Source organism: Salvelinus sp. IW2-2015, unplaced genomic scaffold (assembly GCF_002910315.2).
Source record: "Salvelinus sp. IW2-2015 unplaced genomic scaffold, ASM291031v2 Un_scaffold16369, whole genome shotgun sequence".
In the NCBI taxonomy this organism is placed as follows: Eukaryota; Metazoa; Chordata; class Actinopteri; order Salmoniformes; family Salmonidae; genus Salvelinus; species Salvelinus sp. IW2-2015.
In genome coordinates, this window is record NW_019957555.1 from 139,224 (window position 1) to 167,095 (window position 27,872).

The 27,872-nt window shown below is 43.8% G+C and overlaps 1 protein-coding gene across 1 annotated transcript; it reads right to left on the reverse strand.

Annotated features, from left to right (window-relative positions):
• Positions 1 to 583: 583 nt before the first annotated feature.
• LOC112080545 (golgin subfamily B member 1) lies at positions 584 to 27,872 on the reverse strand. The gene is given in 6 exon segments (XM_024146340.2): positions 584 to 9,089; positions 9,762 to 11,606; positions 13,360 to 17,588; positions 26,454 to 26,702; positions 27,154 to 27,227; positions 27,720 to 27,872. Coding segments are annotated over 5 exon segments (14,376 nt in total). The 5' UTR covers positions 27,176 to 27,227; positions 27,720 to 27,872; the 3' UTR covers positions 584 to 1,058.

Below are 27,872 nucleotides of genomic sequence, written 5' to 3' on the forward strand. Positions count from 1 at the left end.
AAAACTTCAAACTCAGCTCTCACAGACCACTGTTGTGGGGCAAGTGTGTATGCCCCACTGCCAAGTTCTTGTGCCAACTTGGAGTAACTTTCCTTGCCATTCACGACAAGGAACAGGTTATAAGCAATTTCCTGGGTAATGACTCATTTATTAGTGTCCCCTTTCAGCTGCCTCCGACAACAATGGTTTAGGTATGCTGAGGCCAACCTGACCCTCTGTGTCTGTGTTACTGTCGTTGCTGATTATTGACCCAACCTTGCAATGTAAATGCTTTTTAATTAGGACTGACTGAGTGAATCCCAGACCCCACTGAAGTTCATAAAGGGAACCATTGCTCATATCAAAATAATCAAGTGTATTTTGTACTTCTTCAGTCACTGCTAGTATCCATTACTGCACTGCAAATTCATCCCATCTGAGAACATAATAACACATGTTTGTTGTAATTGTGGATGTACAGAGACAGAGATGCAGAAATAACCAAATTAAATACATTAGAATCACACGCTTATACATGAATTACAAGGCTTTTACACTTACAAAATACTGGCTTAAAGAACAACAACTGTCCCCGAGACAAATATAGAATAGCACTTTGTTTATTGCAAATTCCYTGTGTATAAAAATAAGAGAACTAAAAGTAATAAATATAACTTGTTTTGACAAATTATGACGACAAATCTTGATAAGAGTCCATTCAGTATCCAGTGCACCTTCAACAAAAGCTGTAAAAAGATATAATAAATACATATTTCGTTATAAAATATAATAAATAAATAAAAGGTACATTTTGCTCTCTCTAGATCTAATATTCAGTGCAAACTTAGTTCATCATAATTGTAAATACATAGCACTGCAATACTGCACGACACTTACAACGCCGCAATTTAGCCATATACTGATATTGTTGTGAAGGTTGGCGATACCATCGCACACTAAATGCAATTCTTTGGAAAAGCTATGAAAAAATAAATACACATTGAATTAAAGTTGTTCAACTTCATGTACTCTCTCTAAGCTTCTATTGAAGCACAATTTTGCTGACTTAAGAGTTGGGACTATACTATGTTCTCCTCCTCTTCTTCACACTCCCTTCCGCAGCAGTCACAACAGCGGCAGCAGCCACAGCAGTAGCGCCAAAGCCACCGTAGCAACCTGCTGAATGGAGAAGCTTCTGCTCCTACTACGCTCATCTGAGCATCCTCTATCACCGTGMGCTCCTCTGATTGACCCTGGAGCTCCAGTGAGGAACTGGCGAATGTCATATCCACTGTGGTTTGCTCTGTTTGTTGACTTATTTCTGCCAGCATACTGTACTCCTCCGTTGTTGATTCCTCCATCAACCACATTCTCTCTTCTTCTGTGGTTAATACCACGTCTGAGGTTTGGATACCTTTGTCACTTGTCTTGAGTGTTTCCATCTCTTTTTCCATATTAACCTGCAGTCTCTCGATCTCTCGGAACATCTCCACTTTTAGCATCTCAAGCTCCTGGTCCTTCTCCTGAAGTTTCCTCCTGCCTCTGTCCCACTCTCTTTGCCGAACTTGGCTGTCTCTCTCCAACTCGTCCTTCATCTTCTTTAGCTCTTCCTTCTCTCTTTGTATCCTTGTTCTCTGTACCAACTCATGTCTCTGAATCACTGCTAGTCTTTCCTCTAGATGATCTTTCATCTCATGAACTCTGTGCTTAATCTTCTCAATCTCCTCCTTTTCTGCATGAGCCTCTTGACGGATTTTCTCCAAATGATCTCTCTTTGGGAGCCTTTCATCTGTTGTCAGATCCAACTCCACTCGCGCTGTAGTTGTCTTCTGTCCGAGGTTGTTCTCAGTTTCTTCTCTGAGTTGAGTGGAATCTTCGATCTGTCTCTGGATCTCAGTGGAATCTTCGACCTGTCTCTGGATCTCAGTGGAATCTTCGACCTGTCTCTGGATCTCAGTGGAATCTTCGACCTGTCTCTGGATGTCAGTGGAATCTTCGACCTGTCTCTGGATCTCAGTGGAATCTTCGACCTGTCTCTGGATCTCAGTGGAATCTTCGACCTGTCTCTGGATCTCAGTGGAATCTTTGATCTGTTCGCGCATCTCAGTCTCCACCAGTTCTTTTTTGGCTGTCTGTATCTCAGCTCTGATCTGTTGCAGCTCCTTCTTCTGTCTCTCTATTTCCACCATGTTGTTTTCAATCTCTTTTCTCTGTTTGTCTATTTCAACCATCAGTAGTGCAAGCTCACGCTTCTCATCCTCATTCTTCAGCTGTCCTACTTCCTCAATGTCTTGCGTTTGTGTCACAGCATTCATATAGCTCCTTTTGTCTTTATGCTCAGTTTTGCTTACATCTTTTTCTGTTTCCTGCTTTACCAGTTTGACTTCCTCCATGTCTCCACTTTCTTGTTTTGTCTCTGCTGTATGTGTTATTTCTTTCTTCTTGTCCATCTCTCTACTGCCTACTGCCATTATATTGTCTGCTCCTGAGCTAAGAGTGTCTGTCTCTGCCAAAGGCCGCTCCAGGTGTTCCATTTTCCTCCCCTCCTCTTCTTTATGTTGAGTAATCCAGTAACCTTCTGTATCCTTTTCTCTCTGGATCTCAACCCTTATCTTTTCCAATTGATCCCTTTCACTCTTTAACATGTCATGCTTGTTTTGTATGTCATTCATAATCTCGTCCAGCTCTTCTCTCTCCTTCTGTAACTTTTGCCTCAAGCCTTCTATTTCCTCCTCATGCTGGTTTAGTAGTAACAGTCTTTGCTCCAACTCATACTTCCCCCAATCTGTCACGTTCTTGTTTTTATTTCTGTCTTCCATGTGTTTTTGTATGTCAGCTCTCATTTGTTCTAGATCATCTCTGTCCTTCTTGACTGAGTCCATCGTTTCTTCCTCTGTCTGAAGTGTCTCAACCTTGCTTTGTTCGCGTTCATCCTTTATTTTTTCTGTCTGTGTTGTATCTGAGATGAAGACAACTTCATCCCTCTGTTTCCGAACTCTGTCCTCTCTTTCCTCCAGCGGAGGCACCTCCATCATTGCTGCACCCTTTCTTTTGTCAATTTCCTCCTTCGGTCCTTCTATTTCAGCTGTCATGTGTTCCAACTCATCCATCTCAGACCTTGTCTTTTCCAGTTCATCTCTCTCTCTTTCCACCAAGTCCATATTGTTCATCGTCTCTTGTCTCTGTCTTTCCATATCAGTCTTAAATTGCTCAAGAGTGTCCTTCTCATCCTTTAAGACGGTTGTAATTTGTTCAATTTCGCATCTTTGCTGTGTAATCTTAGACTTCATTTGTTGCAGGTCATCCTTCTCCCTTTCAATCATGGCCTTGTTCGAGTCTATTTCTTCTCTCTCACTTTGCATCTTAACATTCATCAGCTCTAAATATGCCTTCTTTTGCTCCATCTCCTCAATGATTCTCACATTGTCCTCCATTAGCTTTTGTATTTGGATAGCCATTTCCTCTGTACCCTCTTTCTCCATGGTTTCCTCCACAACGTTCTCCAGATCTTCCAACACTCTCTGGGACTCTGTGTTAACCCGTTCTAACCCATCCTTCTCCCTCTCTGTCTTCTCTTTTATGCCCTTAGTTTCCTCCTTTCTTTCTGTTTCTTTCAGGCGTTCAAGTTCTTCTCTGTCGTGTTTCAGAGTTTCCATCAGGTTGTCTTCCATTTGATCTTTCTGTTCGTCTATTTCAGCCTTTATCCTCATCACATCCTCCTTCTCCCTCTTTGTCATTTCAATGATGGCTTCCACCTCCTCCGTTTGTTTTTGCATGWCAGCAAGCTTCTCTTCCAGTTCATTCTTTTGTCTTTCTTTCAGGCGTTCAAGTTCTTCTCTGTCGTGTTTCAGAGTTTCCATCAGGTTGTCTTCCATTTGATCTTTCTGTTCGTCTATTTCAGCCTTTATCCTCATCACATCCTCTTTCTCCCTCTTTGTCATTTCAATGATGGCTTCCACCTCCTCCGTTTGTTTTTGCATGTCAGCAAGCTTCTCTTCCAGTTCATTCTTTTCCATGATTATAGCATTTTGTGTTTTGTCCATCTGTTCTTTTTGTCTGTCGATGTCCATTTGAATGTTTTCCAACTCTTCTTTTTTGACATTTAACTCTTCCATTTGTGTTGCAATGTCATCTCTCTGTAGTTGTATTTCAGCATTAATCTGCTCAAAATTTTCTTTCATCTTCCCAATACTCTCTTTCATACTCTGCTCTTCCTCTTTCAGTGAAGCCATCAGATTTTTTGCTCCATCTTCTTCTCCTTCTAACTCAACCCTTCTTTGTTCCAGCTGACTAATATCAATTTCTATCATGTCCTTGGTGTTATCCAGTTCTTGTATTTCTTTTTCCATCTTCATCTTAATTTGTTCCAAGTCACGTTTCTCCTTTGTTATCATGTCCTTCAGGTTGAAAGTTTCTTGTTTCTCTGTCTTTATCTCAGCTTTCAACATTTCCAGTTCAGCGTTCTTTGTCTTGCTATCCTCAATAACATGCTCAATGTCCTCCTGGTCCTTCTGAATTTGAACAGCCCTGTCCTTAACATTCTCCTTTTCCCTCTTTGTCTCTTCCACGAGGTTGTCTAGATTCTCTGACCGTTTCTGTAAATCATTTTTGATCTTCTCAATCTCATCCATCTCATCCTGTATCTTTTGTTTGTTCTCCTCTATTTCCTGTCTTTGTTTTCCTATTTCAGACTTCATGGATTCCAACTCATCCCTCTCTGTCATTGTCAACCTGTTGGTTTGTTCCAGGTCCTCTTGATCTATGTCATGACCTTCAACTTCTTCCATGTCCCTTTTGAGCTGTTCCTGCAAGCTGTCTTCCATGGGCTCTGTCTGTGTTTGTACTTCAGCCTTTATCACAGCTGTTGGTTCCGTGATTTTATCCATCTCCTCCCTTTGTTTTTGCAAGGCAGCATTCTTCTCGTCCAGTTGATTCTTTTCCACAAATATATATTTTCTCATCTCATCATGTTCTACTCTCTGTCTGTCGAGATCAGCTTGGATGTTTTCCACGTCTGCTTTTTTGACATTTAACTCCTCCATTTGGGCTGCAATGTCCTCTCGCTGTAATTGCATTTCAGCATTGATCCGCTCTTGGTTGTCTTTCATCTTCTCGATATCCTCCCTCATTCTTTGCTCTTCTTCTTTCAATTCATAAATCAACTGTTCATCCTCAAACTTTCTTCGTTCTAGCTGACCAATATCTGTTTCTAATGTTCCCTTGCTTTGATCCATTTTCTCTCTCTCTCTTTCTAATTCAAGCCTAATTTGTTTCAGATTGTTTTTCTCGCTTGATACCATGTCCTTGATGTTTTGTGTTTCTTCTTTTCCTTTCTCTATCTCAGCTTTAACTAATTTCAATTCGTCTTTCTTTGTCTTGATATCCTCAATGACACTTTTAATTTCCTCCCTTTTCTTCTGGGTTTGGACAGTCATGTCCTCAATAGTCTCCTTCTCCATCTTTGTCTCCTCAATGAGATTGTCTAGAGTTTTTGATCGTTTCTGTAACTCCATCTTAATCTGTTTCAGCTCATACTTTTCATCCTGCATCTTTTGTTGCTCTTGTTCTATTTCCTCCCTCTTGTTTTGCATGTACTCTTTCTGTCTGTTGACACTTGTCATGGTGTCCTCCAACTCTTTCTTTTTGACATTCAGCTCTCCCGTTTTACTTTCAATGTCCTCTCTCTTCAGCTGCATTTCAGCATCAATCTGCTCCAGATTGCTTTTCGTCTTCTTGATATCCTCCCTCATTTGTTGTTGTTCTCCTGTCAGTTTTCTCTCTATTTCGACCTTTGTCGCTTCCAGCCTTTCCATATCGATTGCTATCTTGATCTTGGTATTATCAATTTCTTCTCTTTCTCTTGCCATCTCCATCTTCATTTGTTCCAGATATTTTTGATCCTTTAATACAATGTCCTTGATATTCTCTGTTTCTTCCTTCTCTACCTCCACTTTTGTAAATTCCAGTACGTGTCTTCTTATCTCGGGTTCTACCATGACGCTTTGAATTTCCTCCTTTTCCTTCTGGAATTGGACAGCCATGCCCTCAACATTCTCCTTTTTGCTCTTCATCTGTAAATCAGCCTTCATCTGTTCCAGCCCATCCTTTTCATCTTGTATATTTTGTTTGTCTTCTTCTATTTCCTTTCTCTGGTTTTGTATTTCCTCCTTTTCTCTGTAAATATCGGTCAACAWGTTTTCCAGCTCTCTCTTTTTGACATCCAACTCTTCCATTTTACTTTCAATATCATCTCTCTTCAGCTGTATTTCAGTATCTAGGTTTTCTTTCATCTTCCTGATATCCTCCCTCATTCTTTGGTCTTCCTCCTTCAATTCAGCAATCAGTTTTTCAGATTGATATTTTCCATTCTCTACCTCAGCCCTTCTATTTTCCAGCTCATCCATATCCATTTCAATCTTGCCCTTGGCGATATCAATTTCTTCCTTCTCTCTTTCAATCTCAATCGCCATTTGTTTTAGTTTGTCTTTTTCCTTGGAGATCATTTCCTTGACGTTTTCTGTTTCTTCCTTCTCTCCGTCAGCCGTTGCTTTCATCAATTCCAGATCAGCTTTCCTTGTCTTGATATCCTCAACAATACTTTCGACTTCCTCCCGTTCCTCCTGAATCTGGAAAGCCGTACGTTCAATGTTCTCCTTCTTCCTCATTGTCTCCTCAATGAGGTTTTCCAGATTGTCTGATCGTGTTTGTAACTCCATCTTGATCTGTTCCAGTTCATCCTTTTCATCTTGCATCTTTTGTTTGTCTTGTTGTATTTCTTCCCGTTGATTTTGCATTTCCTCCTTATTTCTGTTGATATCTGTCATAGCCTTATCCATCTCGGCCTGTTTTACATTCAGCTCCTCCATCTTGCTTTCAATGCCTTCTCTCTGTGGTTGTATTCCTGTGTGGATCTGTTCCAGGTTCTCCTTCATCTTGCAGATTTCCTCCTTCACTCTTTGCTCTTCCTCTTTCAGTTCAGCCATCCAATATTCTGCTTCATCTTTTCTATTCTCTATCTCAGCTTTTCTCTGTTCCAGCTCATTCATATCAACTGCAATATTGTCCTTGGTGTTATCCATTTCCTCTCTCTCTCTCTCCATCTCAATCTTCATTTGTTTAAGATCATTCTTTTGCTTTGATAGGACATCCTTGACATTTTCAGTCTCTGATTTCTCTTTCTCTAGTTCAGCTTTCATCAATACCAGTTCCTCTCTCTGTCTGTTGTTGTTGACTATCAAGTTTTCAATGTCCTCTTTTTCTTTCTGGATTTGGACAGTCATGTCATCAACAATCTCTTTCTCCCTCTTTGTCTCGTCCATTATGTTGTCTAGATGTTCAGATCGTGTCTCTAACTCCATCTTGATCTGTTCCAGTTCAATCTTCTCCTTTGTGACCATGTCCTTGATGTTTTCTGTTTCTAGTTTCTCTTTATCCACCTCAGTTTTCATGAATTCCAGTTTCTCTGTCCGTTTGTTGTTCTCTTCGACAACACTTTCAATTTCCTTCCTTTCCTTCTGGACTTGAATAGTCATTATCTCAGCATCCTCTTTCTCCCTCTTTGTTTTCTCAAAAAGGTTTTCTAGATTTTCTGATCGTGTTTCTATCTCCATCTTAATCATTTCCAGATCACCCTTTTCCTTTATCATCTTTTGTTTGTCTTGTTCAATTTGCTGTCGTTGGTATTGCATTTCCTCTTTTTGTCTGTCGATATCTGTCATAGCATTTTCCATCTCAGCCTTTTGGACATTCAGCTCCTCCATCTTGCTTTCAATGTCTTCTCTCTGTGGTTGTATTTCAGCTTTGATCTGCTCTAGACTGTCTTTCATCTTGCATATTTCTTCCTTCATATTTTGCTCTTCGTCTTTCAGTTCAGCCATCAACATTTCTGCTTCATATTTTCCATTCTCGATCTCAGCTTTTCGCTGTTCCAGCTCATCCATCTCCGTCACCATCTTGCCCTTGGTGATATCAATTTCTTCCCTCTCTCTTTCCATTTCAATCTTCATTTTCTCCATGTTGTCTTTCTCTTTTAAAATCATTTCCATTATATTTTCTGTTTCTCGTTTCTTTGTCACAATCTCAGTTTTCATCACTTCCTGATTAGCTTTTGTTCTCTTGATATCCTCAATAACACTTTTCATTTCCTCCCTTTCCTTCTGGATTTGTTCCATTTCCTCCATTAGTCCCTGGGTTTCAGACTTCATCAGATCAAACTCATCTCTCTCTTTCATAGTCAATCCCTTTTTTCTKTCAAAGGCTTCTTTTTCCTTCTGTATCTCCTCRTTTACATCTTCAAGTTGTTGTCTTTCCTTRGTGAGCTGTTCCTTCCAGTCATTTTCCATAGGCTCGGTCTGTGCTTCTGCTTCAGCCTTCAAGCTCGTCAAGTCTTCCCTRTGTCTTTTCATCAGTTCAAGACTGATATCCAATTCCTCTTTCTCCTTACTTATCTTACCTCGCCTCTCTTCCAACTGATCTTTTTCTTTCAGTGTTTCATCCTTCCTGTCTTTCACTTCCTTCTTCTCTCTATCTAGTTCTTCACYCATTTTTTCCAACTCAAGCAATTTTYCATTCASRTGGTRCTTTTCACTGTCAATTTCATCRCTAAGTCTTTTGATTTCATAACTGTCCTGCTTTAAGTTGTCCATCTTCCTTCCTATTTCTTCCCGCATTCMATCCTCTTCCTCTTRGAGTCTAGCCATCTTCTTTTCCATGTTCTCCTTTTCTCTCACCATTTCTGCCTCTTTCACTCTCAGTTCACCCATTGAGRTTTCTATCATTTCCTTGTCATTATCCACCTCTAGCAACTGTTTTTTCATGTCCATCGTCATTTGTTCCAAATGTTCTTTCTCTTTCCTTTGGTCTTCCATGTGAGATTCTGTCTCCTCTCTCTGTTGCTGTGTCTCATTCCTCATTTGTTCCAGCTCCTCTCTCTCCTTTGTTAGCACATCCCGACTTTCTTCGATGTCTTGTTTCTCTCTTTCAATCTTGTCATTCATGAGTTCCAGTTCGTTCTGCTTTTGTTTGTTCTTTTCCATGAAACCCACCATTTCTTCCCTTTGTTTTTGAGTTTGGATAGCCAGTTCTTCCACCTTCCCCTCTCGCCGTCTTGTCTCTCATGACCTGATTTTATGATCTTCAGACCGTCTTTCTAATTCAGCTTTGATCTGATTCCACAGCTTTTCCTTCTCCACACGAATGTCTTGTTTGTTTTGTCCATTCCTCCAATTGTCCCTGGTTTCAGACTTCATCAGATTCAAAACTCATCTCTCTCTTTCATAGTCAATCCTTTTTCTCTCAAGGCTTCTTTTTCCTTCTGTATCTCCTCCTTTACTCTTCAAGTTGTTGTCTTTCCTTCGTTTGAGCTGGTTCCTTCCAGTCTTTCCATTAGGCTCGGTCTCTGTTGCTCGCTCTTCAGCCTTCAAGCTCGTCAAAGTCTTCCCTTTGTCTTTTTCATCAGTTCAAGACTGATATCCAATTTCCTCTTATCTCCTTACTTATCTTACCTCGCCTCTCTTCCAAGTGAATCTTTTTCTTTCAGTGTTTCATCCTTCTTGTCTTTCACTCCTCTTCTCTCATATCTTAGTTCTTCACGCATTTTTTCCAACTCAAGCAATTTTGCATTCGTTGGTTCTTCTGCACTGTCAATTTCATCTCTAAGTCTTTTGATTTCATAACTGTCGCTGCTTTAAGGGTTCCATCTGCCTTCCTATTTCTTCTCCGCATTTCCATCCTTTCCTGTTTTGAGTCTAGCCATTTCTTTTCCATGTTTCCTTTTCTCTCACCAGTTGCCCCTCTTCACTCTCAGTTCAACCCATTGAGCTTTCTATCATTTCCTTGTCATTTTCCACCTCTAGCAACTGTTTTTTCATGTCCTTGTTATAGTGTTGTTCCAAATGTTCTTTCTCTTTCCTTTGGTCTTCCATGTGAGATTCTGTCTCCTCTCTCTGTTGCTGTGTCTCATTCCTCATTTGTTCCAGCTCCTCTCTCTCCTTTGTTAGCACATCCCGACTTTCTTCGATGTCTTGTTTCTCTCTTTCAATCTTGTCATTCATGAGTTCCAGTTCGTTCTGCTTTTCTTTGTTCTTTTCCATGAAACCCACCATTTCTTCRCTTTGTTTTTGAGTTTGGATAGKCAGTTCTTCAACCTTCCCCCTCTCCCGTCTTGTCTCATCCATTAGCTGATTTATGTTTTCAGACCGTCTCTGTATTTCAAACATTTTCTGCTCTGTGTTCTTTCTCATCCTGTTCATCTCATTCGTTATACTCTCTTCTTCTTTTCTAAGTTCGACAATTATGTTTTCTACTTTTCTCATCTCACACTTTCTCTGCTCTAGCTCATCCATATTCTGCTCTATCATTTTCTTTTTTCTGTCCAACTCACATCTCTCTTGTTCCATCTCTGCCTTTGTCTGATTAATTAGAGACTTTTCTTTAATTTGCTCTTTCATGATATTTTCAATCTCTTCTCTCTGATTGTTTACCTCTGTTCTGAGTTTATTCAGATCTTCTCTCTCCTTCGATAGAATGTCTTGTTTGCCGTCTTTCTCCTCTTTCTGTCTTTTTATTTCAGCGCTCATCAATTCTTCTTCGATTTTACTCCTCTTTGTCTCCTCCACCAAACAATCAATTTCGTTCTTTTGTTGTGGAATTGATGATGCGCTGACTTTCTCCCTCTTTGTGTCTTCTWTGATCATATCTAGGTCGTTGGACTTCCTCTGTAACTCAAGTTTCATTTGTTCAAGCTTTTCTCTCTCCACTTGTACCTTAAGCTTCTCTTGTTCCATCTTCCCCTTTTCTTTCTGCGTCTCAGATCTCATCAGCTCCAAGTCCTTTTTCTCTTTTTCCYAAATCTTCCTGTTTCTTATCGTATCCTCTTTTTCTTTTTGCATCTTACTTTTCAGATATTCTAGTTCCTTTCTTTCCCTGTTCAGGCTTTCACCCCATTCGTCTCTGTCTTCTTTCCGTCCCTCTATTTGAGCTTTTAAGTTCAGCAGATCTTCCTTCTCCTTCTTTGTCCTTTCAAGGATSGCTTCCATCTCCTCCTTACGTTTCTCTATGTAAGCTTGCTCTACTGCTAATTTATTTCTTTCCGCCACGGTAGCCTTTTTGATGTTTCCCATTTCAATTTTCTCTTTGCTAAATTTAACCTGCGTTTGTTTAAACTTATCTTTGGCTTTTTTAAAGTGCTGCATCTTTTGTTTTTTATATTGCACCTCCCTTACGATTACCTGTATTTTTCTTTGCATCTCTGCATCCATTTGCTTGAGATTTTCTTTTTTCTTTTCTATGTCCTCAATCATTTGTCTGTCCTCCTCTCGTTGTTTTGTGATCATGTTTTCCATCTCAGCCTTTTCCTTCTCAAACTCGGCTTTTGACTTTTCCAGGTCATACTTCTCTCTCATAATCATTTTCTCTCTGCGCTCCAAGTCTCTTCTTTCTTTTTCAATGGCGGTTCTTAGCTCTTGTGACTCAAATGGGATCTCAGTTGTCATATCTCCAAGATAGGTCCTTTCTGTTTCATCCTGTGGTCTCTGGACCATGGTCTTCATCATTGGCATTTCCTTTTTCATTCTGTTTTTTTCCTCTTTCTGTCTGTCAAGCTCAGCTTTCATAGACTCCATCATATCCTTTCCAAAGCAGAAAATTGATTTGAGCTTAGAAACTTGCCTTCTGGGCACTTTACATAGAAACTACATTATGTCTTAATGAATCAATTTCACAGTTTGACATTCACCCTGTGGATAACGGTAATGAGGATGGAGAGCTCCATATACATAGTTACTTAAAGTTACTTCTCTGATTCATTTTGAAATATACATTGAACAAAAATATAAAAGCAACATGCAACAATTTCAGTTCAGTTCATATTAGGAAATTAGTKAATTTAAATAAATTCATTTGGTCCTAATCTATGGATTTCACATGACTGGGAATACAGATTTGCATCTGTTGGTCAAAGATACCTTAAAAAAAGTAGGGGTGTGGATCAGAAAACCAGTCAGTATCTGGTTTTACCACGATTTGCCTCATGCAGCGCGACACATCTCCTTCACATAGAGGTGATCAGGCTGTTGATTGTGGCCTGTGGAATGTTGTCCCACTCCTCTTTAATGGCTGTGCAAAGTTTCTGGATATTAACCGATATTAGCACAAACTGGAAAAAGCTGTCGTACACGTAGATCCAGAGCATCCCAAACATGCTCAATGGGTGACATGTCTTGTGAGWATGCAGGCCATGGAAGAACTGGGACATTTTCAACCTCCAGGATTTRTTTTTTTACAGATCCTTGCGACATGGGGCCGTGCATTATCATGCTGAAACATGAGGTGATGGTGGCGGATGAATGGCATGACAATGGGCCTCAGGATTTCGGCACGGTATCTCTGTGCATTCAAATTGCCATCGATAAAATGCAATTGTGTTTGCCTTCCCATACCATAACCCCATCTCCACCATGGACCACTTTGTTCACAACATTAACCTCAGCAAACTGCTCGCCCACACGAGTACCACCCGGTACAGTTGAAACCGTAAAGAGCACACTTCTCCAGCGTGCCAGTGTCCATCAACAGTGAGCCTTTGCCCACTGAAGTTGGTTATGACGCCAAATTGCAGTCAAGTCAAGACCCTGGTGAGGATGACGAGCACGCAGATTAGCTTCCCTGACGCGYTTTCTGACAATTTGGGCAGAAATTCTTCGGTTGTGCAAACCCACAATTTTATCAGCTGTCCCGGATGGCTGTCCGACCAACCCGCAGGTGAATAACCGGATGTGGAGGTCCTGGGCTGGCATGGTTACACGTGGTCTGCGGAGGCCGGTTGGATGTACTGCCAAATTCTCTAAAATGACGTTGGATGCAGCTTATGAGATATTAACATTCAAGTATCTGGCCACAACTCTGGTGGACATTCCTGCAGTGAGCATGCCAATTGCACGCTCCCTCAAAACTTGAGACATCTGTGGCATTGTCTTGTGTGACAAAACTGCACATTTTAGAGTGGCCTTTTATTGTCCACAGCACAAGGTGCACCTATGTAATGATCATGCTGTTTAATCAGCTTCTTGGATTATCTTGGCAAAAGATAAATGCTCATAAACAGGGATGTAAACAACATTTGAGAGAAATACGTTTTTTGTCCAACATGTTGCGTTCATATTTTTTTTCTGTATATTTTATTGATGGCATTATAAAAAAAATGGCAAGTTTACTTCAATTCCTGTGTTGATTTATTTTGAGTTAGCAGGCCTGCATTTTTTGTGAATGAATCAGAGATTTTTGTATGTGAATCTTTCCACAACAAATTTGACAACCAATCTTTGGGATGTTGGCCCTTAAAGTCTTGTAAAAAAATATGTAACACAATAATTCGGTACATACCTTCTTTTTCCTTGCATTGTCCTCTTTAATCTTCCTTTTTTCTCTTTGTATCTCCTCCCTTGCCAGGTCTATCTCTGCAACCGCTCTCTGTATTTCATCTTTCATCTGTTCCATCTTTTCACTCTCAGTCTTTACATCTTCCATCTTCTGTTTCAGCTCTTCCTTTTGTCTCTGTATCTTTGACTTCACCAGTTCTAACTCATCCCTCTCTCGCATGATCTTCTCCATCCTTTGCTCCAGCTCTTTTTTTCTTTTTTGTGTCTCCGTCTTCATCAGTCTGATTTTGTCCTTTTCCCCTTTTAACTCCTCCTTGCTCTGTTCCATTTCTTCTTTCACCCTTCTTAACACCTCTCTGGTTTGTTCCACCTCTAGAATCAATCTCTGGATTACAGCATTCACTCTGTCTTTGTCACCCATCTCCATATTGCTTTCTTCCATCCTGTTTTCCATTGCCACTTTTGTTTGTCGTACCATTTCTCTGGTTCGCTCTACCTCTTGGATTAATCTCTGTATCTCAGCGTTCATCTGTTCCTTCTCGTCAATATCTCTAAAGCTCTCTTCCAGACGAATCTCCAGTTCCTCTTTTGCTCTTTCTATTTCAGCCTTCGCCTGTTCAATTGCATCTCTCTCCCTTTTGGTCTCTTCCCTTCTTTGTTCCARATCTTCTTCCGCTCTCTCTATTTCATCCTTCATCTTTTCCATTTCTTCCTTTCTTCTCGTAGTCTTTCTCATCATCTGTTCAAGGTCCTTTTTCTTCCTTTGCATCTCKGTCTTCACTAGTTCCATCTCTCCAATCTCTCTCTTGGCCTTTTGCATCATGTTCTCGATCTCTTGTCTCTGTCTCTGAATATCTTCCCTCACACTTTTCATCTCATCCATTTCTGTCTTTGCCTGTTGCATTTTGTTTTCAATTTCCTCTTTCTGCTTCTGTATCTCAGATTTGATCCTTTCCATCTCCTCTTTCTCACTCTTTGTTTTTGCCATCTTGTTTTCAATGTCCTCTTTCTGTCTTTGTATTTCAGCCTTCGTCTGTTCCAGCTTGTCCATCTCTCTCTTTGTCTTCTCCATCCTTGCTTCAATCTCCTCTCTCTGTCTCTCTAGGTCAAATTTAATTGTTTCAATCTGGTTAATCTCTTTGTTAATTTCCTCCATTCTATTATTCAACTCCACATTTTCTCTCTGCAGTTTGTCTCTCTCTTGCTGTTCGTCCCTCTGTACCTCGTCCCAGAGTTTTTCCATCTCTTCTTTTACTCTGTTTAGCTCACACTTGACCTTTTCATAGGGTTCTTTRTCTCTTATTGTTTCTTCCCTTATTCTCTCCAAAAGTTGTTTTTCTCTCTGAATTTCATCTTTCATCTGTTCCATCACGTCTCTGGCTTGCTTTGTCCTCTCAATGGATCTTGTCATTTCCTCGTGCTGGTTCTGTATTTCAACCTTCATCCGTTCAACTTCGTCTCTCTCTAGACTCGTGGCATCCCTGCCTTGTTTTAACTCCCTCTCTATTTTCTTCTTGGTTCTCTCTATCTCCTCTCTATCTCTCTGCATTTCAGCTCTCCCTTCAAGCTCTTCCATGACAGCTTCATCCTTCTTTTTCTCAAACTCCTGCTTTTTCTTCAGGGTCTCACACCGAAGCAATTGCAAGTCCTCTCTTTCTCTTGCGCTTTCATGGATTTGTCTTTTCAATATGGCCCTTTCTGACAAAACCTCTYTTTTTATTTGCTCAAGCATCTCCCTCTCTTGCTTTGTTTCATCCATCTTCTTTTGTAAGTCCCCTTTTTCGTTCTGAAGCTGTATTTCTTCGGAATCTTCTTTAGCTCTCTGTAACTCATCTCTTATTTTCTCCAACATTTCTCTTTCCCTTTGGATTTCAGCTCGTTGTTCAAGCTGTTCTTTCACTGCTTCATATCTCTGTTTCTCAATTTCATCTTTTACTCTTCCAGCCTCATCTCTTTGCTTTTTCAGCTGGGACTCCACTTTTTGTACGACCACCTTTGCCTGATCCACCTCATATTTTGCTCTGTTTGCCTCCTTCACACGGTTCTCTATTTCTGCCATCTGTCTTTGGAGTTCAGCCTTCATCTCTACGATCTCTTCCTTCTCTTGCTTTGTGACTTGCGTGCTCCTCTTGATCTCTTCCCTTTCTTCCTGAAGTTTACGCTCCATTTCCATTAAGTTCTCATTCTTTAGTTTGGCCTCTTCTGATATTTTCTCTGCAATGTTTTTCTCGTCTTTTACACTGGCTTTCATTTTTTCCAGGTTTTCTCTTTCTCGTTGCGTTTCCACCTTGTTTCTTTCTATTTCCTCTCGCACTTCCTGTTTTTCCTCCGTCAACCTTTCAAGTGTTTCCTTCTCTTGCTGTGCTCTTGCTCTCTGTTCCACCTCTTCTTTCTCTGTTTCACACCATTTCCTTTCCATGTCCTCTTTCAATTGAGTTATCTCATACTTAACCTCTTCATAATGCTCTCTCTCTTTCTCTGTCTTTTCCCTTCTACTCTCCAGATCTTCACGTTGTCTCTGTATCTCTGCTTTAACTTCTTCAATTTTGTCTTTTGCTCGTTTCGTCTCTGTAACTTTATCTTCGATATCTTCTATCTGTCTCTGTATATTAACTTTCATCTGCTCCATTTGGTCCTTTTCTCGTTTTGTGATCTCCCTGCTTTGCTCATTCTCCTCTTTCATTCTCAGTGTTTCAAAATGAATCCTCTCCAATTCTTGTCTKTCTCTCATTGTCTCTTGCTTTTTCCTCTCCACGTTGTCTTTTTCCTTCTGAACTTCAGCTCTCAATTGTTTGATCCCATCTCTCTGTCGCTTTACTTCTTCACTCCACTTTTTGGCTTCCTCTCTCGCTCGGTTTTCTCGTATTTCTTCAACGCCCTTGGCTTTCTGCATTTCAGACTTTAGCATTTCCACTTCTTCTCTCTGTCTCTGTATTTCAGCTCTCTGCTCCAGCTCCTCCTTGACAGTCTCATACCTTCTTTTTTCCATTTCCTCCTTCACTCTCCTGGTGTCATCTTTTTGTTTCTCCAGTGCTTCTTTCGTCCTCTGTATCTCTGCTTTTACGTTTTCCATTCGGTCATGTTCTTGCTTTGTCTCCTCAATTTTTCTCGCGATCTTTTCCACTTGTCTCTGCAGTTCAGCTTCCCTCTGTTCCATCTTCTCATTCTCTCGCTTTGCTTCCTCTCTGTTTTGCTCAATCTCCTCTTTGTCCATTTGAATCGCATACTTGATCTGCTCCAACTCCTTTTGTTTTCTTAATGTTTCTTGTTTGTCCTTCTCAAGTGAATCCTTGTCTAGAAGAATCTCTGCTTTCATTTTGTTGACCAGGTCCTTCTCTTGCTTCGTCTTCTCCCTGTGTTGATCAACCTCCTCTTTAGCTCTCTGCAGCTCAGCTTTTACATTTGCAAGTTCCTCTTTCTCTTGCTGGATCCTAGCTCTCTGCTCAAGCTCTTCTTTCTCAGTTTCATACCACCTTCGATCCATCTCTTCTTTTACTTTGTCTATCTCACATTTAATCTGCTCAAATTGTTCTTTTTGTCTTTTAATGTCCTCTCTTTTTGTCTCCAGCTGACCTTGCTCCCGGTGTACATCGGCCTTCATCGCTTCCATTTTTTCTTTTACTTGATTGGTTTCTGCAATTCTTATTTCCATGTCCTCTATCTGTCCCTGAATGTCAGCCTTAATCTGTTCCATTTTCTCCTGCTCTTGTTTTGTAGTTTCCTTGCAGTGCTCCATCTCCTCTTTTGCTCTCAATGTCTCATACTTGATCAATTCCAAACTCTGTCTCTCGTTAATGGTCTCATTGTGTCTTCTCTCCAGAATGTCTTTCTCTGTTTGGACATCAGCCCACAATTGTCGTATTCTGTCTTTCTCTACATTTATTTCCTCCATGTTCTGTTTCAGTTTTTCATTCACATTCTGTATCTCCATCCTCATCAGCTCCATCGTTGTGTTTTGCTCTTGTTTCTCAGCCATTAGCCTTTCTATTTCATCTTGTTGTTGCTTAATCTTTGCTTTCATGTAGTTCGTTTCATTTCTCTCCCATCTTGACCCCTCCCAAAGTTTTTCAATCTCCTCAATTGCTTGCATTGTTTCTTGTCTTCGTCTCTTAAGAGATTCCTTTTTTGTCTGTATGCCAAGTTTTGGTGTTGTCTTGTCCTCTAATGTTGTGGTATCTCCATACCTTTGATCCAATCCTGTCTGTGTCATCTTACTGTTTCGTTGTCTCTGCTCTGTTGTGGGTGAGGAAGAGCAATACATCAGAGTTTTCTCAAAGCAAACCAGTGAGCATAGCATTTATTAAAAGGTGAGCACTTTTTCAGATAAAGAACACTTGGCCATACTTTAAAGCAGCCTTTCTTAAAGGTGCTACATGTAGAATGTCTCACCCATGTGGAAGCTAGATGAATTGCAACAACAACTAGGCATTTCAAATATCCCCCCGTGCACACTGTTATCCTGTAACATGGTAGAGAGGTTAGTGCTATCCGGGATCCTTGGGACGTCCCTACCATTATTCTAACCACAGTGGCGATTTTAGCATGTACGTCTTGGTGGGGCAAACAAAAATAAAACAATTGGGATGCATGCCAGCAAAGCCAATACACTACACAACACTAAACAATACATTAATTACACTATAACGGTGACAAACGGTGTCCACAAACTGTTAGGGCCTAAAGCTGTCCCAACCGCAGAGCCCCAACAATAGTCCCAATACCTTACCACTGCTACACCAGCCAAGCCTTTTCTGGCAGCGAAACAGTTCATTCAGCCTCATTTACTGCCTTAAAAAAACATAGCTGATATGGCTGACTTTCTTAAACAAATGTTGTTTCTACTGACAATTGAGATGTACAAACTATGGCATAAGGGGACGACAAGTGGATAAGAGGCAATCTGTAATTTCGATTAAGACATTAATGAGCGAGCTAGGACGGATGTAGTCAATATAAGTATTTGTTCAGCACTTTTTAAATGTACAGCGACAGAATTCAGAACATGGGCCGTTCTTACAGTATTCTCCATGTACACCAAGTCAGACCAAGTCAGGATAAATAAAGGTGGTATATAAGAAGACAATGAAAGCTCTTACAATATTCGATGATTATATTTCTCTAAAAGAGGTTCTAGACTACATGTGCACCACCAAGTCAGAACAGTAGGCAAAATTAAGAGGTGAAAATAGACCAAATTATTAGGGTGAGGCACATGGGCTACTAACAGCTTACTACACAACATACATTTACTATTACCTTCTTAGCTAAAGTATACATATCTCTCTGGCATATTACATAATTTATGCAGCAGCATACAATATATTTTTGGACTCACTTGAACAGGAAGGTGGCGTGACGGTCTTTCGTGGACAAATTTTGTCATCAAACTTTGTCATCAAAGTCTGGCATTCTCTGGATTTATGATGCTTTCAAGACAACTGGGAACTGGGGGAAAAAACAAGTATTGGCTCTAGAAAGAGGCTCGAGTTCCCGACTTACAATTCCGAGTTGGATGACCGTTCAAAATGTATTTTTTCCCAGTCGGAGTGCGTTTTCCCCCCGAGTTCCCAGTTGTCTTGAGCTCACTGAAGTCAGATATCCCAGTTCCAAGTTAACAGTTGTTTTGAGCACGGCAGAAATCATGCTGGATTGAGAGCATGGCCAATGTTGAATGTTTATCATTTAAACTTGGAAATGAGACCGTTAAGGCTAGTGATTGCATTGGAATGCTTGCAGTTAGCCACTGATTCCTTCCAAACTACTCATTGTTGAATTTGCGATTTCCGACTTGTTGTGTATGTTTATTTCCAATGGCCAATGAGCACCGATACGTTGTATCTATTATTTCTCTTTATTATTTCTCTTCATATGACAAGGATTGAAAAGGATTTTCCAGTAGATTGTTAGCTTGATTCATGACAATGACAGCTAGCTAAGATTTTGAAAGTATGATGTTGAGTCCAATCAAAGCAACTGTAGATWTAACATGATTTGACGTCATTTTATCAGTGGCCAATGACCTTGAGCCTTCTTGGATGTTATGTATTGAACAGTGTGTATTGTTTTCTCACATAAACTGAAATGTATGTGAAGAGTGTAGAATTTTAGCAAGCAGGACACTTTTGCAACCAGGAAACTATTTCTACATTGGCCACTGTCCCCAGGCTGCCATTGTTCGTTGTGCTCGAGGAGGACAGGACCACTTAGTGATGCCGATGGAAGAGAGGGACAGTGCAGTTTTCCCATCTTGTCAAATAGAAAGTCTCCATTTTAGAATGTGATTTTGTATTGCCCCCTCCCCCCTCCACACTATCCTTCCAGTATTACTGCAGATATATTATGGACATTTTCTGCAATTACAATGCAAAAAATCTACATATAGCTTCTTTAAAGTATGGGTCGTGATCCAAAGTGGACATGCAAAAATGTACGTTCTTTTTTTTGGGGGGGGGGGGGGGGGGGGGGGGGGGGGGACACATATTGAGGTCTCAAATTTACTGTTTAGAGTTAGCATAGTAGAATATAAGGTGCAATTTTGAAAATATGGTTGTGCATGAGAAGTTTTTCTCTTGTTATAGCAGTCACTGACAGTCTCAATTAGCCATGTCAGTTAAACCATTTTTTTATTCCTAATTTAGTCTAGCCAGCTTTCGAAACTTGTAGTATTCATGGCATACTGACCAGGCACACAGGGCAGGTGACAGGGGCCCTGACCTCCAGGGGGCCTCCATTGATTTTGTTAGTCACTCTCATTCAGATATAATATTACATGGCATAAGTCATGGAAAAATGTGTAGAATTGCAGATATTGTCCAGGGGCTGGAACAAATAATTTTCCTATCGTTTCATTCTGACAATGGTTCTGTTTCCGTTCCTCGAAAATGTTTACTATTTTCCGGTTTTAGGTTCTGTCCCTGAACCGGTTCCAACCCTGTTTAAAACTGCAAAGATTTCTCTACACCCTATGGCAAAATGGGTAGAATTGCAGGAGATTGGCTGTAAAACAGCAAAAAATATTATCTTGTGACCATGGCAAAATTTGTAGAATTGCATGAAATTTTGTATAAACATTTCAGAAATTTCAAACGTTCTTTAAAACAGCAATATTTTCTTTAACACCTCATGACAAAAAGTTTATAATTGCAGGAATTAACTTTAAAACTAAAAAACTATCTCCGCTGTCAACAAAATCTTGCTCGTCTTCATAAAAAGAAACAGTGTCGTTCATTTAATAACAACGGATATATTGTAGCGACCGCACAGACAGCTGTGTGTTATGTGTTAGGCTAGGAGGTGGTTGTGTTGTACTGACCAGTACCCGGTGTTCGCGGGGTCGACATGTCAATCAACCTGCTATCTGCCAATCACGGGAATGCTGGAATGTTCTGATGCCGGGCATCCTGGTGGTTTGGCGGAGTGGCGTGGAGGGGGGGTGGAGCATTGGAAGTTAAGACCAGGTTCAGCCTTGTGTTCTCTCTCTCTTACGTCTGGGCTTCACAAGAGAAGGTCAGATTGGTCTTGTGGGTTATCTGTCATCTATTTGGCGTGTGCTACGGCCCAAACAGTAGCCTGTGTAAAGTTGGTTTAATAAACGTCAATTCGAAACTCAAGCCTCTGTCTGGACAATTGTTCATTTATGATCTAGTCAGGTCATTACATTGGTGTCAGAAGTAAAACCTTGATACAAGTTAGCCAGCTAGCTAGCTGACTTATGTGGCTAGCTCCCGTAAGGTGAGAACGGGATTGAAAATGCTTCGAGGGAATCCGAAAGTGAAGGTGGAGGTAGGGAGACGATTATGGCCAAGGAGGTGCGTGTGGAATGGACGTCGGGGTTCTGTCTGAGAGATCGCCAGGGCGTCGGAGCGCAGAGGCGCTTGAGGGAGGAGTTAGAGCGATGGCGGGCTGAAGCGGGCATGAGTGCTTCGTCGACTGTATTTCGGCGCGATTCTGGTGGGCGGACCGAAGTGGTGACGTCGACGCGGCGTGACGAGGAATCTGGGGCTCAGGATGTAAACAACATGGCGGCGCCCAGTTCCCGTGCGTCGTATCTGTTAAGACCCCGAGTATTCCGGTAAGGCGGATTGGGAAGCTTTTCATGCTCAGTTTTGAACTGTTAGCTCATTTTAGGGGGTGGTCGGATGAAGAAAGGGCACTGCAGTTGGCTTTATGCCTCACGGATGAAGCTCTGGCCTGTTTGATATTGATTAGCCCGAGGACAGGCATGATTATGGTGCTTTAGTGGGAGCACTGAGGAGGCGCTATGGACAGTGTGTACAGCCCGGGCTACTGCGCTCCGTAACTGATAATAGACGCAGGCAGCCTGGAGAGCCTCTACGGTGCTAGCTAATGACATGAGAGCCTCTCTCGGCGGGCATATGCTCACATGCCCCCTCCGTGCAGAGCGAGCTAGCACGGGACCAGTTATACCGGCGCTCTCTCCTACGGAGCTGCGCATACAGACCCAGCTGGCTCATCCAGAGTCATTGCAGACAGCCTTGGAGATGGCTTTGGAGAGGGAGCTGGTGTGTGGGCTGGGGCTTCAGCTGGGGCTTTGGTGGGGTGCAGGGAGACACACCCTCTGTGCGAGCTGGGGGGCAGAGCAGCCCGGAGCCGGAAAAGCCTGCTTGGGTGCCGAAATGACAAAACTCATTCGTGCTGTGTCGCTACAGGCGGCACGAAACACAGGCCTGGTCCCAGGGTCTGCTGGGTTGTGGCCAGCCAGGCCATCTGCGCCGAGATTGCCCCATGTCCCCAGAGCTCAGGGAAACGGCTCGGGGTCCGCATAGACCGGGTAGTGCGGACCCCTGGCTTTCTATCCCACCCCATCATCTTCAGGAGGGCCCACCGGCACAGACGGGAAGCAAGCTCCACTTCCCCAGAAGCAACGAGGGCAAGCGGATGGAGCCTGTTGTTGTGGTGGCGGACCTGTGTTGGGGACTTTTGTCATGTCCCTGTCACTGTGGAGGGGTGCCCTGCTCCGCCCTGTGGACACTGGGTCCACAGTAACCCTGTGAGGCCAGATATTGTGCCAGGTTGGACTCAGTGTGAGCCTACAACTGTGCAGCTCCGCACATCACAGGTGAGCTGCACCATGAAAGGGAAGGAATAATGACTCTGACAGTGGGGGCAGGACTGTGCGTCATCCTGTGTGGGTGGCGGCTGTGCAGGACCTTGTATCCTGGGGTTGGACTTTCTTAGGAGCACAGGCTGCCAGTTAGACCTAATTAGGGCACACTGAGCTTCCAGGGAGGGACGGAAGTCACATGGCCCCCTAATGTCACATTCACTCAACCCAACAAACCCTTTACTCCAACAGTTAAAGCAGCAGAGACTCTGGCTGCGCCCCCTCCCCCACAGCTGTGTGTGACTTTTCCCCAGTCCCCCTGTCACCTACGGCGGTGTGTTACTTCCCCCAGCTACCTCCATGACACAGCCCTCTGTGAGCCCGGGCCGCACCCCCCCAGCCCAGCTACCCCAGATGGGAGAGGAGAGGACACTGTCTGCAGTGAGGGAGATATGGGGGAGGACTGTGTTGGTCTTGACCCCGAGCAGCAGGAACGGTTGTGGCAGTTGCTGTTTGAATTCAGAGACAGCTTTGCGTTGAGTGAGGAAGGTGGGTCAGACTCATCTGTGCAGCATGAGATCGACACAGGGTGATGCTCGACCCATCAAGATGCGTCCCCGCCGTATCCGCTGGCACGCCAGGAGGCGGCAGACAAGGTGTGTTGGAGATGCAGCGGCAGACTTCATTGAGCCCTCAGACAGCCCTGGGCGGCGCCAGTTGTCATGGTTCCGAAGAAGGGGGCAAGCTGAGGTTCTGTGCGGACTACAGGCGGCTGAATGAGGTAACCAGGAAGGACTCATACCCCATACCACGTATCGATGAGTCGCTGGACCTGGTTAGGGGGTCCTCCTGGTTCTCCTCACTAGACCTCCGCAGTGGCTACTGGCAGGTGCCCTCTCCCCAGAGGCAGGCCAAAACTGCGTTTCCCACTAACAGAGGACACTGGCAGTTCAAGGTCCTGTGCTTTGGCCTGTGCAACGCTCCAGCTACTTTTGAGCGTTTGATGGACAGGGTGCTGGATGGCATCCCCCGACAGCAGTGTCTGGTATACCTCGATGACATCCTGCCCATGGCAGCTCTTCAGTCAGCCCTGGGGCGCTACGGCGTGTGCTGGAGAGGGTGGCTGCCGCAGGTCTGAAGCTCCACCCCGAGAAGTGCCACTTCATGAGGAGAGAGGTGTCCTTCTTGGGCCACCGAGTGGGGAAGGAGGGGACCATGGAGGACAGGTAGGGGCTGTCAGAGACTGGCCACCCCACCGACCAGCGTCAGCTGAAGAGCTTCCTGGGCCTGGCCTCGTACTACAGGAGGTTTGTACGGGCTTCTCAAGCGTTGCTGCTCCACTGAACCGCCTGCTGCCGAAGGACAAGGCTTTCACTTGGACAGTGGAGTGTGAGGAGGCGTTCAACACCCTCAAACGTGCACTGATCGAGGCCCCCGTGCTCGCCCCCTGACCTCACCTTGCCCTTTATCCTGGACACAGACGCGAGCAATGTGGGCATGGGTGGGGTGCTGGCCCAGGTGGGGCCAGAGGGGAGAGAGTGGTGGCGTACTTCAGCAAACATTTGACAAACATGAGCGCCGCTACTGTGTCACCCGGCGGGAGCTCTTGGCTGTTGTGGCTTCCGTCAAACACTTCAAGTACTACCTGGGTGGTCTGCCCTTTACTGTAAGGACTGACCACTCTGCTTCCAGTGGCTCATGTCTTTCAGAGAGCCAGAGGGGCAGGTGCACGCTGGTTGGAGGAGCTTCAGCCGTATGACTTCACGGTGGTGCACAGGGCAGGGGCACGCCACTCCAACGCGACGCCATGTCCCGTCGGCCCTGTACTGCAGACGGCTGCCGCCACTGTGAACGGAGAGAGGGACGGGAGAGAGAGCTGCGGGCAGAGGAGGGTGTCTGTGCCACAGTGTGTCGGGCGAGGGGCCTGTCTGCTGTGAGCTGCAGACTGTCGAGTGGCTGAATGGCGGCAGCAGCAGGGACGGGACACAGACCTACAGCCAGTGCTACAGTGGGTAGAGGCGCAGGTGAGGCCACCATGGAGAGAGGTGACAGCGCTCTCCCTCGCGACCAAAGGGTTGTGGTCGAAGTTTGAGAGACTGCGGCTGGCTGATGGCGTGCTACAGCGGGCATGGAAGGAGTCAGCTACGGGAGAGGAGAGGTGGCAGGTGGTGGTCCCAAAAGCATTGCGGGAGGCTGTGCTCCAGAGTACTCATGGGGGGGGGGACTGGACACTTTGGGGTCACAAAAACACTGCGCCGTCTCCGTCAGGCTTCTACTGGGGGCAGCACAAGAGGGATGTGGAGGACTTTTGTCGCCGCTGTGACAACTGCACAGCGAGAAAGGGCCCCCCAGGCCGCTCTCATGCTCAGCTCCAACAGTTCCAGTGGGGGCTCCCATGGAGGGGTGGGAGTGGATGTAGTTGGGCCGTTCCCCACCACAGACAGTGGAAACCGCTGGGTGCTCACGGCCATGGACTATTTCACAAAATGGCCGAGGCCTATGCTCTGCCTGACCAGGAGGCAGAGACCATCGTCGACGCCCTGACAGCGGGATGTTCAGCAGGTTTGGAGGCTGCAAGAGTCCATCCACAGCGACCAAGGCAGAAACTTTGAGTCCGTGTGTTCGCACATGTGTGAGAGGCTGGGATCAGCAGCACGCACTACTCTCTCCATCCTCAAGTGATGGCCTTGTGGAGCGCTTCAACAAAACGCTTGGACAGCAGCTGGCCATCGTCTCTCCCAAACACCAGCGTGACTGGGCAAGCACCTGCTATGGTCCTCATGGCATGCCGCTCCGCTGTCCAAGACTCCACCTCCTGCACGCCTGCCCTCCTCATGCTGGGGAGAGAGATCCGCACCCCTGCGGAGATGGCGTTTGGTCGCCCCTGGATAGCCTCATGTTCCTCCGGGGCCGGAGTATGCCGCGGAGACTCCAGGACCGCCTGGAGAGCAGCCCACCTTCGCCAGAGAGCAGCTGGTGAATGCAGGTGTGAGGCAGAAAGGAACTATGACGTGCACACCCGGGGAAGGCACTTTTGTGGCTGGGGAGCTGGTCTGGGTCTACAGCCCCCTAAGGAAAAAAGGCAGATGCCCAAGTTGGACAGTCACTGGTGGGACCTGCAGTGTCCTGGAGAGGGTAGGGGAGGTTGGTACCGGGTGCAGCTTCCTCCCAGGGGGAGAAAGGTGGCACTGCACCGGGACAGGTTAGCCCCATACAGAGGGGCCTCTTCTCCCAAACCCCAGGAACCCCCACAATTCCCCTCTCTGGCAATGACATTCTCCAGGCACCCACCTCAGGTGCGGCAGACAAGGCTCCAGACAGCCCACTCCCCCTGTCTCCCTCCTGTGTCACCGCGTGGTTCCCCAGAGCCACGGACTGTATTACCCGTTCCCGCTTCCTTGTCCCCATATCCCTGCCTTCATCCCCTGGTTCCCAGAGGGGGACTCTGCGACCATCACGGCCACGCAGGCAAAGGAGACCTCCGGGTCGCTTCAGAGACTTTGTTTGTTCCCTCGGGGAGGGGACTTTGTGGTGGGGGGGCTGTGTAGCGACCCGCACAGACGCTGTGTGTTATGTGTTAGGCTAGGAGGTGGTTGTGTTGTACTGACCAGTACCCGGTGTTCGCGGGTCCGACATGTCAATCAACCTGCTATTGCCAATCACGGATGCCTGGAATGTTCTGATGCCGGGCATCCTGGTGGTTGGCGGAGTGGCGTGGAGGGGGGTGGAGCATTGGAAGTTAAGACCAGGTTCAGCCTTTGTTCTCTCTCTCTTACGTCTGGGCTTCACAAGAGAAGGTCACGATTGGCTTGGGGTTATCTGTCATCTATTTGGCGTGTGCTACGGCCCAACAGTAGCCTGTGTAAAGTTGGTTTAATAAACCGTCAATTCGCAAACTCAGCCTCTGTCTGGACAATTGTTCATTTATGATCTAGTCAGGTCATTACAATATTTATGGTGAAGAGCATGTCTAAAATGTTCCAACAATTGTATAATAAGGTGGACCGAAGATCAGAAATATGAATGAATCTTACCTAGCTTGTCCATGAGTTCAGGCTCTTTCCGTTTCAATATCAGATGGAATGCACGTTTGGTTTGYGGTGTCTCTCTCTCTACGGCTTCAAACAGAGCCCTCATCTGGTCTTGTGTGGTCTGGGCTGCACGGACGCTGTGTGCCAGCTCTTCTGGGATAAGATGTTGTGAGATCACAGCGTCTGTTATGGGTCCAGATAATCTCACCTGCGCAATGATCTGCTCTCTGAACTCCTCCAAGAAGTCCCCCACTAGGATTTAATACATTAATTTCAATGAGTTGCTGAATGTATTAATTAATTAATTATCATGTAGCTTTATTTGAAGTATAACTGGCTAAGATCTTTGTAAGATTCTATACCATTTTATATAGTTACAGGCGACTCCTGATAAGTACAAACGGAATAAATTGTCATTTGTACTTGCACAAGATGTCATTATTTTATGATTCAATGCACACACATGCCAAGGGTGAACTGTCAATCACAAACACATATCGAAAGATGTCACAAAATAGAATTATAGTTTCATTTTTAATCATTGAAAATAATATAATACTATAATTAAAATTATGGCTGAATAATTTTATATATATATATATATTCAGCCATAATTTTAATTATAGTATTATATTATTTTTAAGAAGAACTCAAACCTGAAGAGCAAAAGGGTGTATACTGTTTTACAGAACGCAAGATGTACCGTGGTTTCTTGATTTTGCCATGTTTGCCTCTTCCAATGTTCCTTAGGGGGCTGCTGTCCATGAGATCACTGGCCTGGTCGAAATAGATAAGGTGGCTTTATGTTATCAAACTCAGTTTGAGCACGCACGCACGCACGCAGGCAGGCACACGCGCATGTGCGCGCATGCATACACACCAAATATTTATTACTCATATAGACATAAGTATGATTCACAAAAAAATATCACYACAAGATGAGAAATAGGTTTCAAATTTCACATTTACAAAACATATTGATATGCCAACAAATAACACCTTTAGAGACCTTGCGTTTCGACTGTTTCTTTTTTCAAATAACAACTTTCTCACTTCTGTCCTCCCTACTGTATGTCCCTGAATTTTCTCTATAAGGTTTTGGTTCAGTTCTTTTTTTGTAGTACACATTTTTTATAGAAAATAATATCTAATATATTGGTGTATTGGTAGATAATGTTGGGGGAAAAGCAGAAGACACATTTCCATCTAGAATGTACCAATAAAGTATATAGTATCTTATCTGAGTCAGTTATTAAAACAACAACTCACCTTAGTAGTGACCGATCTGTGAGTAGAATTTATTCCGTTTGCTTGTCCGATGTGGTGTTGGTGTTGGTTTTGCAGTCGTACCAGATCAGTAGAGAAAGAAAATAGGCAGAGGCTTCATAAACATTTGATATCTTCTCTTTCCACACTTAATTT